This window comes from Sinocyclocheilus grahami, unplaced genomic scaffold (assembly GCF_001515645.1).
Source record: "Sinocyclocheilus grahami isolate Dianchi unplaced genomic scaffold, SAMN03320097.WGS_v1.1 scaffold866.1, whole genome shotgun sequence".
In the NCBI taxonomy this organism is placed as follows: domain Eukaryota; kingdom Metazoa; phylum Chordata; class Actinopteri; order Cypriniformes; family Cyprinidae; genus Sinocyclocheilus; species Sinocyclocheilus grahami.
This window is the reverse complement of record NW_015506045.1, coordinates 616,802-635,561: the sequence shown is the minus strand read 5'-3', so window position 1 is coordinate 635,561 and position 18,760 is coordinate 616,802. Positions and strand designations below refer to the sequence as shown.

Genomic DNA, 18,760 nt, shown 5'->3' with positions numbered 1-18,760 from the left:
TGATAGAACAATATAAACTAGTCTACTAAAAGTCCTACAAAAGGACGAAAGAATATCAACTACATATAGCCTAGCATTCATATTCAATGATTTACAAGAGTATTTAATAAATTCAAGGGGCTTTGATGTTTCTATTTATTCATATATGAATGGCTCAGGTAAGCACTATAGAGGATAAGTTACATTTACAGAATTTACTGGTGAACTACACTTAATCTTGGCCAAGAAAGTGGGAATGTTGTCGTGTCAAATTGCCTCTTTTTTTTCACATTACATCACATCCCTAGTGGTAGCTTTTGTTTCCGCCGGAAGAGTGTGCTGGTCGTAAAGTTCTGGGATATTTTCTTATAGTTATCGAAATGACATAATTTGAAAATACTTGTACATTTTCTCTTACATAACTTGCTAGTTCTATGACGTTTGTCTACTTTAATATTATGTTTCTCGCGTTTTATGAGTGTCGGAACGATATTGCAAGATGTTACATCACGCGAGTTTCCACACGGACATTTTATTGGCTGGACAGTAACGGCTCATACAGAAACAAAACCGACTAGCAACATCAGTCTATGAAATTCTGCTCACTTTGGCTTCTGAATAAGGTTTCTCTTCCTTATTGTTATTTGAAGACATACACGAGAAGATGGGAGTGCCTAAATTTTATCGATGGATATCGGAGCGGTATCCGTGTCTGAGTGAAGTTGTCAAAGAGCATCAGGTGAGCTAGTTTGGCTAACGTTAAATATAACAGGCCGCGTAGAGCTCATTTACAGCTCTGTGAACAGAAGCTCAAACCTTACACTTAACGGACACCAAAATCTTAGTTTTACTCTCCCTCCACATGAATATGTTATGTATAGAGGGGGATTTTATCTTTATGTTTTAAAGACATCATTTCTATAATGACTCAATCTAATGAGCGGTCTTCTTAGACAGCACTTCACGCACCGCAGGCGATTTTAAACGAGCTATCAATCATAAATATTCAGACAGCTGGGACGAGGAGCACAAGCTCAAACAGTAACGTTAGCAGGTGATTCAAGTTCCCAATCAGCAACATTTCTGACTATTATTCGGAACGCCACTAAAGAAGCACATATTTGCACCCTAGCTTGGCAGCCCACTAGGTTTGTTTTTTTACAAAGTCACAAGATAATTTTTTTGAAGAGTGAAGAACCACCATCATGCCTTCCTTGTCAAGCTCCAATGAGTGTTAAATATATTTTACTGGACTGCACTGTTTTAATTATTAATAAGACAACGTTTTTATTAAGAGAGATGTTTGACTGATGTATTTTTTTTTAGCTGAATGTGCTTTAGAATTGATCTGAAATGTTTTATGTGGCTCTTTAATTTTATGACTGCTGTTACTCACTTTGTTCTTGCTGCTGACATGGCGTTAAAAATAAACAAATCAATAATAATTCAGTTATGTGTAAATGCTTGTTTTTATTTAAATTTGAGTAATTTTGTCGTTTTTATCATTTTGTTTATATTTATATATATATATATATATATATTTGATTTTTTTCAGTTTTAGTCATTTTAGAACTTCAACATAAACTGATTTGTTTCACTTAGTTGCAAAGGCAACGTTTGTCGTCAAGAAATGATATTTTATTCCAGCTTTATTTCAATTCTCAAAAACAGTTTTATGCGTTTTAGATTCAAGGGTTTAATTTAGACTGAACACAGTAGGCTTATGTGATACCAGTATAATTGCATTGTATTGACCTGTTATTCATATCTTTATCTTAAAGCTGCTTATATGTATTGCAGTCCGGAGTATTTTTATTTCTTTAACTAAAAAAATGCCCCTGAGATTTTTTTTCTTCTTCAGAGACATTAGTCATATTTTGTCAAGTTTACGCCAGCCAACTTGTGCTCTCTCTTTCACCCCAGATCCCAGAGTTTGACAACCTATATTTAGATATGAATGGGATCATCCACCAGTGTTCCCACCCCAATGATGAGGACGTACACTTCCGTATTTCTGAAGAGAAGATATTTGCTGATATTTTTCACTACCTGGAGGTGCTCTTTCGCATCATTAAGCCCAGGAAAGTGTTCTTCATGGCTGTCGATGGGGTTGCACCCAGGGCCAAGATGAACCAGCAACGTGGAAGAAGATTCAGGTATAGCAGAAGACCTGAACATAATAAATAAATATATATATATATTGAATTTAGACTGAAGTTTGAAATGCTTAAGGATTTGTATTTGATGTTTTTTGACAGGTCATTTATTAAAAAGTTATTTCTTGTCTTTTACTAAGACGGTTCTTTTTGCACTGCTTTTTTTATAGATTGATATAAGTGTACAAATGACTGTGTTAGGACAGATAAACACAACACATACCATTGCCGTTTAAAAGTTTACAAATCATACCAAAACAATGCATCAAGAAAATGAATTTTTAAAACACTGAACTAACTTTATTTTATGCTCTTTGTGTTTTAAAGGTCAGCAAAAGAAGCTGAGGAGAAAATCAAGAAAGCCTTGGAGAAGGGTGAAGTTTTGCCCACAGAGGCCAGATTTGACTCTAACTGCATCACCCCTGGTTTGTGTGCTCCTTTATTACTTTTATTCTGACCTAGTGATGTTGTATATCATTATTGTTCTATCATTGTATATAGCAGGATACCTAAGAACTTTAAAGGCATCAAATTAAAAAGTCTACATTGGTTTTTAAATCATGGATAGGATGGTTGTTACTGTCTGGTGTTTTTTATGCGACTTTTTCTGACATCCTGATGTAGAATGTTTTGAGTTATCTGTTTCTCTTGACCTCTGTAGGAACGGATTTCATGGCCAGGCTACAGGAACAGCTTAAATATTTTGTTCACAATAAACTGTCCACAGACAAAGCATGGCAGGGAGTGAATGTGTATTTGTCTGGTCATGAGGTGAGTTGCGTGACTTCAGAGCTTTGTGTCATGTGTGTTTCTGTGAAGTTCTTCTGATTCCCGTTTCTTCTCAGACCCCTGGTGAAGGAGAGCACAAGATCATGGAGTTTATCCGTTCTGAGACCACCAAACCGGGTCATAGCCCAAACACAAGACACTGCCTTTATGGTCTGGATGCCGACCTGGTGAGTACAGTTGTGTATAACAGAAACATTTTGGTCAGAGTCTAGGGATGTGCAACAGCGATCGAGTACTCGGCCGTGACAGCGACGATCGATCATGAAAACGTTTTTTTTTCTGATTGGTTATAGCAGCACATTGGGTGGCACCCTGCATGCGGTCCAAAGTAGGCTATAGACATGAGAAGAGAGAGAAGCATGGCTTCGAAGTCACGTAGTGATGTCTGGATTAGCTACATACATATCTGATTAATCTAATGTAGGATGCGTTGGGATATTAACATTTATTAACATACTGAATGCACTCCATATTACCAGTGTTTAGTTTCATGCTCAAATGCAGTGCTCGATATTGACGGAGTTATTGGAGACGGTCATATTGCTTTTAGATGTTTCTTTTTTTAAAATACTGATGTTATAATAATGCAGCAGTGCTTTTTTCTTCATATTTTGTTCAACAGTAGGCATACTTCAATGAAATTTGTTTTCGTACTTCATATGGCTTCAAAAATGCACAGGCGATTTCAGGAATCACTTGATAATGTAGATGAAAATATAGTATTGAATAGTATAGAAAATATTACTTCTTCCCCCTGATGAAAACTTCTTCCCATAATGAAAACTTTATAGAAATCTAGCCTATGGTAAATTCCTTGCCCGTGTTTCAGCGCGCCGTTATGAAAGCGCATCGCGGCGGGAGCTCTCTCTCGCTATAGCGCGCATAACTTAAAGTTCACTTGCATTTCATAAACGTAGCATTATAATTAAAACTTTATAGAATGTGAAATCTATAGTAAATTGTCTGCTTTCCTTGCCCGTGTTTCAGCGCGCTTTCATGAAAGAAAGGAACTCTCTCACACACTCACACTCACACGCTCTCTCTCTCTCTCTCTCTCTCTCTCTCTCTCTCTCTCCCTCTCTCGCTGTAGCGCATAACTTAAAGTACACTGGCATTTGCATCCTGTTGTGCGGATACAAATTGTAATGTTATGATGTATCCAAGTTATCTCTCTCTCTCTCTCTCTCTCTCTCTCGCTGTAGCGCATAACTTAAAGTACACTGGCATTTGCATCCTGTTGTGCGGATACAAATTGTAATGTTATGATGTATCCAAGTTATCTGATTAATATCATAGGATGTGTCATAGAAAGGCTTCACCACAGGCAGCTACTCTTTTTTTTTTTTTAATAACATTGCTGCATCATAATTATAATCTAACAGTGTTTTAATCATATGTTCATGTTTTCATATCATATTTTCATTTTTAACATTCATTTTCATAACGGTCTTCAGATATTTTCATTATCTCCATGCCCCACCCCCTGCACATGCCCCGCCCCCGAATACTTGATTACTCGTTTTTGAAACCTATCGATGCTCATCCCTATCATAGTCCAGTTATTTTTGTATTTATTTTAAGCATGCTTTCTCCTCCTTTCTCTCTTTTTTGTAGATAATGCTTGGCTTGACCAGCCATGAGCCTAATTTTTCTCTCCTCAGAGAGGAGGTTCGTTTCGGAGGCAAAAAGTCACAGAAGAGGTAAGTGTGGCATTATTTTCATTGCGCCAAGTTGAAAGTTTGTGTTCCTTTTATAATGCGTTTTTCTGGTCTGTAGGATAACAGCTCCTGAGGAGACGACCTTTCACCTGCTTCACCTCTCCCTTATGAGGGAATACATCGACTATGAGTTTTCAGAGCTCAGGGTGAGATTATGTCTCTCTCATATGGCGTGATCGGCACAAATCTGGACAAAGTTATTGTAAACAATATACTGACCTGTAGTCTGGTCATAAACTCATCTGTTTCCATTAGAATAAGATCTCGTTCGAGTACGACCTGGAGCGGATCATAGACGACTGGGTTCTGATGGGTTTCCTGGTGGGAAATGACTTCATCCCTCATCTTCCTCACCTGCACATCAATCACGATGCACTGCCACTGCTCTATCGAACTTACATCAGCGTGCTGCCCAGTCTGGGGGGTGAGTCAGTCCACCCGCAAATCACAGCACATGCAATTTTGTGATGGTGGTGTAATGCTGATATAGTGCTGATTATTGTCATCTCCATCAGGCTACTTGAATGAAAATGGTCATCTCAACCTTGCCCACTTTGAGAAGTACCTTGAGAAGTTGTCAGATGTGAGTGTTTGGATTTGATTTGATTTAAAAGAATGTAGAATAAAAAAAAGTGTACTATTGTTACTGATCAAAAGACAACGGTTTTAAACTTAATGGAAAACTCCCTTTGTTCAACTGCAACCATAGCCGTTTACAACAACATAACAATACCGGAAGCAGCTGTCTCACCCCCACAAGAGTCCTTACTTCCTCTCAGTGTACTATATGCAAACTTACATTCAGAACCCTAGGCAAATAGCACAGAAATATTACATGTATACAAAAATCAGAGTGTATAACCATGACTGAAACTTAACAACTATGTTTTGCACAAAGTCATTAAGCAGCACAACTGGTGTTTAACATCGATATTGATAAGAAATTATTCTTGAGCAGCAAATCAGCATATTAGAATGATTTCTGAAAGATCATGTGACACTGAAGACTGAAGTAATTGCTGCTGAAAATTCAGCTTTGTCATGGAATAAATTACGTTTTAAAATATATCAAAATAGAAAACTAAGAAAATGGTAAATTAAGTCCGTTTAAAATGTTAAAACATCAGAACAGAAGAACAAATGGATAAGAACAAAAGTCAAACTGAAAAATAGAACTCTAGATTAAGTTTTATTGTATAATGATCAAATGCATTAATTACAAAACAAATACTTATTTATTCTCTGGATCTGGGCTAAATGACTAAAAACACTGTTACGGCATTCCTGACCGGATAGATCCTCAGTCACCTCTGACTGAGATACCAAATACTGACAACACCTGTAACATTAAATGAAAACTATGATTCCCGATACATTATATACTGCAAGGAGGTCAATTCACCCCATTCAGCTCTTAGTCCATGCCATCACTCTCTTCTCTGTTTTCAGTTTGACCGGGAGCACTTCAGCGAGGTGTTTGTAGATCTGAAGTGGTTTGAGAGTAAGGTGGGGAACAAATACCTGAACGAAGCAGCTGGGCTGGCAGCTGAGGAGGCTGGTGCCAAAGACATGAAGAAGAGTAAGGTGAATATTAGCAGAATGCAGCCAGACGGATGATATACCTAAGCATTTATCCTATTTGCATTTAAAATCATCACAAACCGTGAGCACTATGCTTGTTTCGAAGAGGGGGTGTTAGAAGTAACCATGTACTGCCACCATTGTCTCATGTGAGTCAATTTACGTTTTAGTTACCAGGTTCCTGTTTTCTAAATGAATGTGCCACTGTTCCTGCTTTCACCTCTTTTGTCTCTTCATGAATAGGGCTTTGATGAATGAGCAATGAGCGTTCTGTAGTTCTCTAGCTGCTCTATAATAAATATTTAAAAGAAATTACATTTTTTAAAATTATTTATTTTTTAATAAAAAAATAATAAGAACTAGTGATGCACAAAATTTATGGCAACTGAAAAAAAATCAGCCGTAATCATTGACTGAAACAGTGTCGTTTAAAGGGATATATCACCCAAAAATTTAAATTAATTTGCTCACCCTCATTTCATTCCAAACCTGTATGAATTTATATTTGCTGCTCAGTACAAAAGAAGATATTTTAAAGAGTGTTGGTAACCAAACAGTTGATGGTAGCCATTGACTTCCATTGATTTGCAAGTCAATGGCTACCATCAACTCTCTGGTTACCAACATTCTTTAAAGGGGTCATATGATGTTGCTAAAAAGAACATTATTTTGTGTATTTGGTGTAAATGTGTTTATGCGGTTTAAGGTTAAAAAAGCATATTACATATTATTCTGTACATTATTGTTTCTCCTCTATGCCCCGCCTTTCTGAAACGCGTCGATTTTTACAAAGCTCATCGTTCTGAAAAGTGAGGTGTGCTCTGATTGGTCAGCTATCCAGTGCGTTGTGATTGGCCGAATACCTCAAGCGTGTGACGGAAATGTTACGCCCCTTACCATTCTGTGATGGCGTGTCCCGGCCGGAGCTACGAGACAAAAACTAATTCTTTAAATATGAAAACGTACTTGCAGTCTATGAGTCAGAACAGCCTGCATTGTAGTCTACTCTCCCAGGATCAGGAAACTGTCCTCCATAAAATGCGCTGCACACATCTGAATATTTGGGTTGACCTGTTCTGGAACAGTGTTGTAAATACAACTTAAAGGGATAGTTCACCCCAAAATGAAAATTTGATGTTTATCTGCTTACCCCCAGCCCCTAGGGCATCCAAGATGTAGGTGACTTTGTTTCTTCAGTAAAACACAAATTATGATTTTTAAGTCCAGCCGTTGCAGTCTATCAGTCGTATAATGCATGGAAATGGTAACAAAATCTATGAGTATAAAAAGACATCGAAAGCCGTGCGTGTGCTCAAGGAAGTTGGACATAGTGGTGTATTAGAGGTAAAAATAATTATACAAAAACTGTTCGGTTTCTCGCACAAACCGATCATTTCGTGTCTTAGGACATCAATGTGTTGTCACGAGCTGCAGGGTTTAATTTGGATTTGTCTGTGCATGTTATTTTTACTCTCATAGATTGTTACCATTGCCATGCATTATACGACTGATAGACTGCAACGGCTGGACTTAAAAATCATAATTTGTGTTCTACTGAAGAAACAAAGTCACCTACATCTTGGATGCCCTGGGGGTAAGCAGATAAAGATCAAATTTTCATTTTTGGGTGAACTATCCCTTTAACCACTGATTTCTAGTCGTGTCCTCTTTTGGAAGGCCAAACAAAGTATGTTCGCTTTCGCAACAAAACACGCAGCGTCTTCACAACATGGCGACGAGCGGTGGCAGCAACAATAAAGTTACGCCCTTTCTTTGCGTGAACATTTGGGCGGCGTTATGCAGATCTTCCCACACCGTGACGTAGACATGTGGGGGCATGTTTAAACAAGGTGTTTTAGGAGGGTGTGGACCAGTCTTAACTTTTATAAAGAATATCTCTTTGGGTTTGAGACTTTAGTCTTTGCAACTTTAGAGATCGTATCTATTCACAAACAGCTTGTAACACTCCAAAGAGAAAGGAAAACTTGAAATCGCATCATATGACCCCTTTAAAATGTCGTCTTTTGTGCTTAACAGAAGAAACAAACTCATACAGGTTTGAAAAAACAGGGTGAGTAAATGATGACCGAATTTAAATTTTTGGGTGAGCTACCCCTTTAATTAGTGCTTCTCCGATTATGCATTTTGACTGTGTCCGCAGCAGTTTCAAGCTCACAACCTAGATTAGCTACAACAGGTAAACGTGTCAGCAGTGTGGACTCACCAGCTCAGTGCTAAAGAACTTTACTATGACCTGAGTGAGCATGACACCCATAACAGCATAAAGAGTTTAATTACCCAAATTTAATTACTGAAACTTAGTTTTTCATTTTTGGCTCATTGAAAACTTTAGTTTGTGTTTTTGGTTAAATAATTTCGATGTATCACTAAAAAGAATCTTTCTCTTTTCCATACAAAAACAGTATTCAAAAAGCAGAATAAATGCAGCTCATACAACTAATGTGCTATATTTTAGGTTTTATTATATATCATTGTGTGACGAACAGACTGAAATTTCAGTCATTGTTTGCTCATGGACCACTTTTATTGTGCTTTTTATATTTCGGATTTTTTTTTAGCTTGTGATGAACTCCTTGTATGGAAAAGATCAATGTGAAAATTATGGATTCTTTTTTTTCCCTTTCACACAAGAATGGTCCAAGACAAAGATAAATAAGAGTCATTTTTTTAAGTGATCCTTTTATTTTTTCAGTCTTCGGACGACTCTCTGTGTCTCGCCGCTCTTGATGGAGTCAAGGACTCTCACAGCACTCCAGGGAGAGGTACATACACCCAAACCCCAAGTCCATTACTGTTGATCATTGTTCTAGACATTGGCTAGCACTTTATTTTAGAATCTTGTGCATGTACTATGTACTTACTACAATAACTGGGTACCAACCCTGAACCTTACCTTATTAAATCCAAGTAAAAAGTAAGTGCACATACTGTAAAATCAAGTGGAACCAGACAATAACACACATTTTAAAGCATTCAGCCTCTTAATATTATTCACAATGCACTAGAAGGCGCAGGGGAGGACGGTGAGGATGATGACATGTTTGAAACCGAGTTTCGACAGTATAAGCGCACCTACTACATGACCAAGATGGGCGTTGAAGTCGTCTCGGAGTAAGTCTCCATTCATTTGAATTTTGGAAAGGATGGGAGCATGTTTTCTCTGCATCCGAAAATGAATAGTTCTATGAAGATTAATTTTCTCTGTATCATCTTGCAGTGAGTTTTTGGCCAATCAGGCTAGATGTTACGTGGAGGGGATCCAGTGGATCTTGCATTACTACTACCATGGAGTTCAGTCTTGGAGCTGGTAAGCTGAGAGACGGAGTGAATTTTTATTTTTTTTTGCAAATTATGCTTAAAAATAGGGCTGCATGATTTGGGAAATATTTTTGTTCTGTTTAAAAATAGCAAAATCCAGGTTTGCTGTGTTTGTTTGTTAATAATAATAGTTGTTGTTGTTAATATTAAAATATATAATTTGTTTTAGTAGTTTTTATATTTCACTAAAATATTTTTTTAGGAACGATATAATTTTATTTTACATTACAACAGGAAAATGACAATGCTAATGTTTATGGCTGTCTGAATTTCTAACGTTTGTTATGATGGAAAACCACCCTTAAGCCCTGAAACCTGCTGCTTTTGTTGATAAGTGCTTATTATTACAAGTATGGGAAGCTGATTGGTCTATTTTGCGTTCTTAAATGCACATTAATATGAATAAATACTTTATTACAATTAATCATGCAGTCCTACTTAAAAGTAGCAGGAACAAGAAAGTAAATTGGCTTGATTTTGATGTAATGTTGGTTTCAAAGGATCTTGCTCTCCTCTCAAATCACTACAGGTATTATCCGCACCACTATGCCCCCTTCCTTTCTGATGTGAGAAACGTGTCTAGTCTCACGTTGACATTTGATCTGGGCAAACCCTTCATGCCGTTCGAGCAGCTCTTGGGCGTCCTGCCTTCAGCCAGCAAAGACCTTCTTCCACAGTGTTACCAGGTGACACACATAACCCTCTACACTGAGAGTAAATCACTCGCATATGCGACTAAATCTTCACTCTGGGCGACTAAATGATGTCTAATATTAGCCAATGGCTAATCAATTCTCAGATTTTACTCGCCAGTGTGTGAGTTGGAGGCCGAGTATAAGTTTAGCACAGATATATTTTCACTCACAGAACACTGACTGAGCACTTCAGAGTTTCATTCTCCGTCAAGCGATCTGTGCCATTTATCATTTCATCTCAATGGAAGCGCAGCGCACCTGTGTTTGTGTATTTGGCATAACGTAAACTCTAGTGTGAAGGCGCACGACTCGCTGACGCTTTCTCTCACACACGCAAAGTGAGCGATAGCGAGAGAGTCTTACATAACATGCAGAATTGATGTGATGCATGTTTACAATATTCTTTGTTTTATTTTCCTGTCAATTCCTTTGGAATTCTTCAGCTTTTAAGAAATGCTGGGTTTTCCGGTAGTGGGCGGAACTAATGTGCAAACGACAATCTCATTGGCTGGTGCTCACCTATTATTGTCCCTGTTTAGATTTCAGCAAATCCGTTCGAGCGAACGCACACAACCTGATTAATATTCATGAATCCAGAAGCTCGTTAATCCTTGGTGCGCTTTATATTGTTCTTATTAGTAGAATTCGTATAATAATAATATCTTATCAGTATTATTATTCGTTTTTTTTTTCTTCAATTTTTTACTGGAACACTGAATGACCAAAAAAAGCACCAGCACCAGACCTAAGCTCATGGTTATATATATATAAGTATAGTATTTCAGTCTGGCGTGTAAACACAAAATTTACTAGCCAAGGCGATTCAATTGCCACACACTTCGTGTCTCCATGTCATTGTTTGTTAGAAACTCGCCCTCATTTACTGACTTCTTCACAGCATCTGATGACGTCACCGGGCTCACCCATTGTTGAGTGTTACCCACAAGACTTCAAAACGGACCTGAACGGCAAGCAGCAGGAGTGGGAAGCCGTTGTGCTCATCCCGTTTATCGACGAGGTGCTTTAAACATCTGCATTCACTGTGTATCTCACCATAAAAGCTGTGATGGAAGTGCAGTTTCATGATATGATATGCGTTTGCATTCAGAAATGCTTGTTAGCTGCTATGGAGCCCTACACTCATAAACTAGCTCCGTCAGAGAAGGCTAGGAACAGACATACCGAGTGTGCCATCAACTGCTTTGATAAAGAGCTGGACTATGCCTACAACTCCCCCCTCCCCCAACTCTTCCCCAACATCGTCCACTGCCATGTCAGGTATGTCCTGAGTCTGCATGCCACAGTACATTTCACCCGCTCACATGTTAACATGGTAATAAATAATATAATTCATAAATAAATAATAAATCATGCGGTCATTTTAATATAGTGTTATACTTTTTTGTTTACATTAACACTTTTCACTTTATAGTTAGATAATTTTAATTATTATAATTTCTAGTTATTTGTTTTATTTTTGTACCTTCATTTTAATAAGGTGTCACATTTCTATTTACCTTTGCACATAATTAAGATAAATTCTAATTAATATTACTAATTAATTATTATTATTTAATATTAATAATATCTTGCCTTCAATTTAATATGGTGTCACATTTCTGTATTTACCTTTACACTTGGCACTTTATAATAAACAGATCAATTCTAATTAATGACTATTTATTCTTCTCCTTATTTAAAGGGGTCATATGATGCTATTTTAAAGATCATTATTTTGTGCCCCCTCCTTTGACAAGCGCAGTCTGCTCTGATTGGCCAGTTGACCCAGTGCATTGTGATTGGCCGAACACCACAAGCACGCGTCGGAAATGTAACGCCCCTTACCATAATCGCGAGCTTCAGCTTTTAAAGTAAATATCAAGACAGTTAATAATGTCGTTAGTTTTACCATCAGTTCAAGCCCGAAAGGGCAACAAAAAGTCAAGTTATTTTCTATATTCTATTGGTTGGGTGCAGTGACAATATTGACATATTGTGGTCCATTCAATTTATTCCTTTTTTTTTTTTTACTTGGACTTAAAAGGTTTCTTTTAAATGTATGTTGTTTTATGGTAATATGTTTCTCTTCATTGCAGGTGGAAGATGTTGCAACGCTGGTTCTCGGAAAGTCTTTGTTCGTGAACTGGCCCCATTTGATGGAAGCTCGAGTTGTAGCTGTTTCAGATGGAGAAACAAAGTAACTTTGCTTGTTATATTGATATTTCTAAGTGATTTGCTGTCATATAGAGTCATGTAGCTCACTCAAACTCTCTCTTTTAGTCTGTTAATAGTGTCTCACTCCTACTCTGCAGGTTTTCTTTAGACGAACCATCAGGATCACAGATGTTGTATCTGGGTAACACTCCACCGCCTGCTAAAGTCACCCATCTGACTGATAAAGAGCAGAAGGAGTGGGTCAAAGAAGTGCAAGGCCTCTCAGAGCAGTATGCTGCCCTTTTATTCATGTTATTGGCACTTGTCTAATCGTAAGCTGCAATGTTTTTATCTGGCTGATACGTGACTTGCATGAGTGAGCTTTAATTCAGTGTGTCAGTATTTGAATTTTTTGTTTTAATGGTCGCTGTGCTTTTTGTTCAGCAGCAATTTACACCATTCATGCCTATAAGCCCTGGTATCTGTACAGTATGAACAAATTTTTCAATAGCTATCCTTAATCTTAGCTATGCACGTTCAGAGTCGTAGAAAGCTTTGCATATTTTTGAATTCTGTCATGTTAAGTGTCCATATGAAAAATATCACTTTATCTGCTTTTCAGCTTTAGCAAGCGCAAAGGCACTGTGATCAATGAGACGGATGTGGTGGTATACGCCCAGCTGCTGACAGGCAGGAAGTATGTCATTGGTCAAAACGGAAATGTCCATTTGGAAAAGCAGTTTGCCAAACAGGTCCTGCCCTATCCCTACCAGACCATTGTGAAGGTAAATATTCGCACCAGCCCAAAATTAAACCGGAATTCTAACCAAGAACCAGAACCTGCTTCTTGGGAAAAATGTACAAGTTGTTCGGATGTTTTAAGTATGTTGTTTTTTCACTTCAGGATATCAAAGCCTTTGATTCATCATTGGCACGCTTCAAGACACTGGAGGAGCTGTTTCCCCCAGGAACCATTGTCTTTATGGTTGCAAACCCATATTACGGCGCAATGGGAGATGTATGTACTGGTTTTGGTGCTCTCCAGACCAGCTGCTCTTGTTAAATGCCAGTTATGTAGGATTTTTTCTGTTTGCTTAGGTGCAAGATTCTAGTGATGTCATCAATGAGGGACGGGTTAGAGTGGTCTTCTCCGTACCGTGTGAACCTCAACTTGATGCCTTAATACAGAACCAGCATGTAAGTCTAGAGTCTGTCAAGAAGTCTGTGCCCAGTATACTTTGGTTTTTCTTCTATTTATTTTTCACACTGTTCGTTTGGCCTTGGTCTGCTTTTGTTTTCAGATTTTACCAATAGTCTTTTGTTTTTGTTCAGAAATACTCTGTGAAGTACGGTCCTGGGTATGTGCTCGCCTCCCGCCTTGGTATCACCAGCTACCTCGTCTCAAGGTTCTCTGGTAGCATCTTCATCGGAAGAGGATCCAAGAAAAAGTCAGTGAATAAAAAATGCACACTTTGATTTATTTGATTTTTTTTTTCAGTTTTTAATGTACTCTCAATACATTGCCTTTCAGAAGTATTCAGACCTTTAAACAATGATAGATCCAAAGTTTACATTTAGTCGCTGATATTTTCATTTAAAAGCACTGTTTATCTCCGCAACAGTTTTATGTAAGAACTTTTAGGATTAGTTATCCATCTAAAGTTGTTATAAATTTCATAGGAATACACAATATGTCAGGATCTTAACAGTTATCGCCTGATATTGGAGTTTTTAAAAAAAAATATATTCTGGTGTCGGGCGATTTTGGTTATTTAATTGTCACTTCCCTTAGTTTTACATTTAGATTACCTTTGCCATCTTCTGACCACCACTTACAGTTCATCTTTTTAAACACTAGTAATTTAATAATTCTGTTAAATTTCAAAATGAGTATCCTTTCTTCATACTACACATTTATAATGTTTGATGCCTAAATTCACTTGCAGAATTGCTTCTTTTTTCTTTTTTTTTTTTAGTTTATTCAGACAATATTGTATAGCATTTCAATATCGGCAATTTATTGGTTAATAATATATATATATATATATATATATATATATGTATTTATTTATGTATTTATTTATTTTGGTATATGCCATCCTTTTAATAATTGTCCATCCACAGGATTTGGCTTTAATTATTTAATGAACAATATTCTTTCTATTTCCCTAAAAATGATGGCTTTTGAATAAATGTCGCTCTGCACAGTCCTCATGGAGAGCAGAAAGCCAATGTGGGCCTTAATCTCAAGTTCAACAAGAAGAATGAAGAAGTTCCTGGCTACACCAAGAGAACAGAGAAAGAGTGGCTCTACTCCGCTGCTGTAGAGGAACTTTTAGCTGAATACTTAGAGAGGTGTGTATGTGTATTGGAGGTTGTGTGTGTGCTTGTGGTTGTACCTGTGGTTTTGCAAATATTTAAAAATAAATGTTGTCCTTGTCTCTCAGATTTTCAGAGCTGTTTGACTTTGTCGCTCGAAACAGTCACGATGATGTCTTTTACGAAGATGACATCTGGCCAGGAGAAGATGAGAATGGGTGTGTTTTGAATCTGTTTTAGACGAGCAGTAGTACGTAGAATGCAAATCCTCTTGTGATATTACTTTATTACCGATAATGAATCATTGTTCCGAATGCAATACATTTTCAGTATGCCAGACTTGATAATAGTGACTGTTTATCATTGTGATGCTTTAAATAGCGCTGAAAAGGTCCAGGAGATCCAGGGCTGGTTGAAAAACCATCCAGTCAGTTCCTCCTCCCGAGCTTCATGTGATCTCCAGATCCTGGATGCTGGCATTGTGGAGAAGATTGAAGAGGAGCTGGAGAAATCGAAGGTGGTGATCACATACAAACCTCAACAATCACAATACTTGTTCCTGTCTTTCTGTGGATGATGTGTTGATCATGTGTGGGTCACAGGCAAAGAAGATGAACAAGAAAGTACGAGTCACTGTAAAGCCCCACCTGCTTTTCAGGGTATGTGTTTGTCAATGTTTATATATTATATGCATTTATTTTATTTATATACATATAGACACAGAGAGAGAGAGAAAATGTGTGTGTGTGTGTGTGTGTGTGTGTGTGCAGCCTTTGGAGCAGCAGCACGGTGTTGTTCCAGATCCTGACGCAGAGTATCATCTGTTTGACCGTGTTGTCAATGTGAGAGAAAGCTTCTCGGTTCCTCTTGGCCTCCGCGGAACCATCATTGGCATCAAAGGAGGTAAAAGTGTAAACCCATGCAAACTCTTGGGCGTCCTTCTTCATCTCGTTTTGTCCTTCATTCTTTGTCTTCCCTGTTTCCTTTAGCTGAACGTGAGGCTGAAGTTCTGTATGAAGTGCTTTTTGATGAGGAGTTTGCTGGAGGACTCACTGTCAGGTACAGAAGTTATTTTTCTCAGTGGATGATACAAATTTCGAAATGATATTTTTATTCCGTACGGACACATTAAATTGTTTAAAAAGTGACAGTAAAGACATTTATAATGTTACAAAAGTTTGCTGTTGCTTTCAGAATGTATCACTGTTTCCACAAAATTATTTAGCAGCACAACTGTTTCCAACATTGATGATAATAAGAAATGTTTCTTGAGCACCAAATCAGCATATTAGAATGATGTCTGAAGGATCATGTGACACTGAAGACTGGAGTAATGATGCTGAAAATTCATCACAGAATAAATTAGATTTTAAAATCAATTGTTAGGCAGTATTTTATACGCATCTGGTGTGTGTGCAGGTGCTCTCCTGGGCGTGGCTATCGACTGCCCCCCAGTGCCTTAATCAACCTGAGCCATGGCAGCAGAAAGGAGCTGGGCTGTCACAAACTCACTGCCATCGTCAAACCCCAGCCCTCTTCTTCATCCCATCTCACACACAAGAGCCAGCTGGGCGGCCTTAACCACTCGCCACGCTCACCGTTTATTCCAATGCAGGTAATGGGCACACATTCATCCCTCATAACCAGGCCCTCAATGACTCTACTGATACCCCACTAGAAATAGGTCATAAAGATCCTCCTTCAACCCTCTACAGACACCTTGGCAATTGAATCGCCATTGGCTAGTAAATTTTTTGTTTAAAAAAAGAAAAATATATATATAAACCACGAACTTAGGACTGGTGCTGGTGCTTTTTTTGGTCGTTCAGTGTTCCTGTAAAAAAAAAAAAAAAACAATACTACTGATAAGATATGATTATACAAATTCTACTAATAAGAACAATATAAGCATTAACGAGCTTCTGGATTCATGAATATTAATCAGGTTATGTGCGTTCGCTCGAACTGATTTGCTGAAATCTAAACAGGGACTATAGATGAGCACCAGCCAATGAGATTGTCGTTTGCACATTAGTTCCGCCCACTACCGGAAAAACCGGCATAAAAAAAAAAAAAAAAAACAATACTACTGATAAGATATGATTATACAAATTCTACTAATAAGAACAATATAAGCATTAACGAGCTTCTGGATTCATGAATATTAATCAGGTTATGTGCGTTCGCTCGAACTGATTTGCTGAAATCTAAACAGGGACTATAGATGAGCACCAGCCAATGAGATTGTCGTTTGCACATTAGTTCCGCCCACTACCGGAAAAACCGGCATTTCTTAAAAGCTGAAGAATTCCAAAGGAACTCCGTTATTTGACAGGAAAATAAAACCGAGATTATCATTTACATGTATTACATCAATTCTGCATGTTATGTAAGACTCTCTCGCTATCGCTCACTTTGCGTGTGTGAGAGAAAGCGTCAGCGAGTCGTGCGCCTTCACACTAGAGTTTACGTTATGCCAAATACACAAACACAGGTGCGCTGCACATCCATTGAGATGAAATGATAAATGGCACATTTTGTTGACAAATGGATAAAACCTAGTGGTTTTAAGGATAGTAGCAAAGACTGGTATAGATTTAAAATTAAGATTAGTTCATTTTTGGGGACAGCACTTTGATTCTCCTTAAATAGAGGTTCTAAATATGCCTGAAAAGATTTTTTGTTTTTTGTTGACATTTTAGTGGTTGTCTTTAGTGAATCATGATAAAAATACACGATAGTCATTATTTTTTGCTCAGAGAAATCTAATTAAACAAGACACACATTAATGTATGGAGAAAAAAAAACATTCAAAGCTGTAGTAAACTCTGATTGTTTTGATGCTCAAACCCTTTTTTGTCTTTGACCTAAATATATAATAACAGGAAGGTTACTGGAATAAATCAAGTAGTATTCGTCTGGTGAATATGTAATCCAGAGTTAAATGTATTATTTTAAAATGAAGGGAGGTTCAGGAAATTATATGAACCAGATTTGCATGAGCACCACAACTCAAACATTAGTACTTGTGTGCTAAATCTGTTAGGTCTTAATATTAAGGTGTAATTATTAAGTAGTAATCTGTGAAGTGCCAACAGGTTCCTCTTCAATAATGCAAAAGGAGGTATGTGGTTCCATGTGAAGATCTCACGGTGTTGAATTTCCTATTGACAGCAGCAGAATGGCAGACAGAGTTTTAATCTCAGGGCTGACACTCAGGGCAACACAAACTCGCCTCACAAAGCCCTCGGCCAGAAAAACCAACACAAGGTATGTATTGTGTGAGGTTAATAGGCCTTACTTCTCTGGGGATTGTCTATGATCCATTAGAACACTTTTCTTTGTGTTCCTCTAGGGCTCTAGTAATGAGAGAGAGTTCAGTAATGTATGGCAGACTCTTCAGAGTTCAGGAATGCCCCAGAAACCACCAGCTCACTGGCAAATTAATGTAAGTAACTCTCTCTTAATCTGTGTGCTTGTGATCAGTGTTATTATCATTAACTAAAACTAAAAATGCTAAAAAAAAAAAAAAAAAGAGAGAAAAGTTAACAAAAATAAATTAGAACAGAAAAATACGGTTATTTTCTTTCATTTAGGTCCAAATGGAACATTTCTCATTTTTGTTTATAGTTGAAGTACTGAAAAAAGTCAAACTGAAAAAAAATAAATAAATAGGCATTTAAAAAAAACAAAGACTAAGGACGAGGCTAACAGAAGACTAAACCACAAAATTGCTTTAAAAATTTAAATGAAAATTTACAAATAAAAACTAATTCAAAATATTAATAAATACTAAGAGTACAGTAATGATACTAAAATAGTACTGGTTATTATATGTAGTATATGACATTTACCTGGTGTTATTTTTGACAGGCTGGAAAAAGCAGTGGACTGATGCCACATCAGCACCAGCTGGAGGGAAAAAGTAAACAAAGCCAAGGCAACGACCCATCCAACAAACTTGTATGTGTTCCTATTTCATACACCACTGCACTGTATAAGTCAGCTGTCAAGCCCTAGCATTTGATCA

General features: G+C 37.5%; 1 protein-coding gene across 1 annotated transcript in view; it reads left to right on the top strand.

The window, feature by feature from the left end:
- Positions 1–526: 526 nt before the first annotated feature.
- The window catches only part of LOC107563287 (5'-3' exoribonuclease 1-like), a 23,065-nt gene continuing 4,831 nt past the window's right edge, over positions 527–18,760 (top strand). Inside the window, exons 1-32 of the mRNA XM_016248106.1 lie at positions 527–718; positions 1,903–2,135; positions 2,463–2,560; positions 2,797–2,906; positions 2,981–3,091; positions 4,539–4,624; positions 4,701–4,788; positions 4,898–5,066; positions 5,158–5,225; positions 6,092–6,226; positions 8,937–9,006; positions 9,250–9,355; positions 9,462–9,551; positions 10,092–10,248; positions 11,156–11,275; positions 11,366–11,535; positions 12,173–12,454; positions 12,570–12,701; positions 13,034–13,196; positions 13,316–13,429; positions 13,510–13,608; positions 13,744–13,859; positions 14,620–14,766; positions 14,859–14,948; positions 15,112–15,247; positions 15,333–15,389; positions 15,501–15,633; positions 15,720–15,789; positions 16,150–16,345; positions 17,905–18,000; positions 18,086–18,178; positions 18,604–18,743. Coding sequence (XP_016103592.1) covers positions 644–718; positions 1,903–2,135; positions 2,463–2,560; positions 2,797–2,906; positions 2,981–3,091; positions 4,539–4,624; positions 4,701–4,788; positions 4,898–5,066; positions 5,158–5,225; positions 6,092–6,226; positions 8,937–9,006; positions 9,250–9,355; positions 9,462–9,551; positions 10,092–10,248; positions 11,156–11,275; positions 11,366–11,535; positions 12,173–12,454; positions 12,570–12,701; positions 13,034–13,196; positions 13,316–13,429; positions 13,510–13,608; positions 13,744–13,859; positions 14,620–14,766; positions 14,859–14,948; positions 15,112–15,247; positions 15,333–15,389; positions 15,501–15,633; positions 15,720–15,789; positions 16,150–16,345; positions 17,905–18,000; positions 18,086–18,178; positions 18,604–18,743 — 3,950 coding nt within the window. The 5' untranslated portion in view covers positions 527–643. The remainder of the gene's footprint in view (positions 719–1,902; positions 2,136–2,462; positions 2,561–2,796; positions 2,907–2,980; positions 3,092–4,538; positions 4,625–4,700; positions 4,789–4,897; positions 5,067–5,157; positions 5,226–6,091; positions 6,227–8,936; positions 9,007–9,249; positions 9,356–9,461; positions 9,552–10,091; positions 10,249–11,155; positions 11,276–11,365; positions 11,536–12,172; positions 12,455–12,569; positions 12,702–13,033; positions 13,197–13,315; positions 13,430–13,509; positions 13,609–13,743; positions 13,860–14,619; positions 14,767–14,858; positions 14,949–15,111; positions 15,248–15,332; positions 15,390–15,500; positions 15,634–15,719; positions 15,790–16,149; positions 16,346–17,904; positions 18,001–18,085; positions 18,179–18,603; positions 18,744–18,760) is intronic.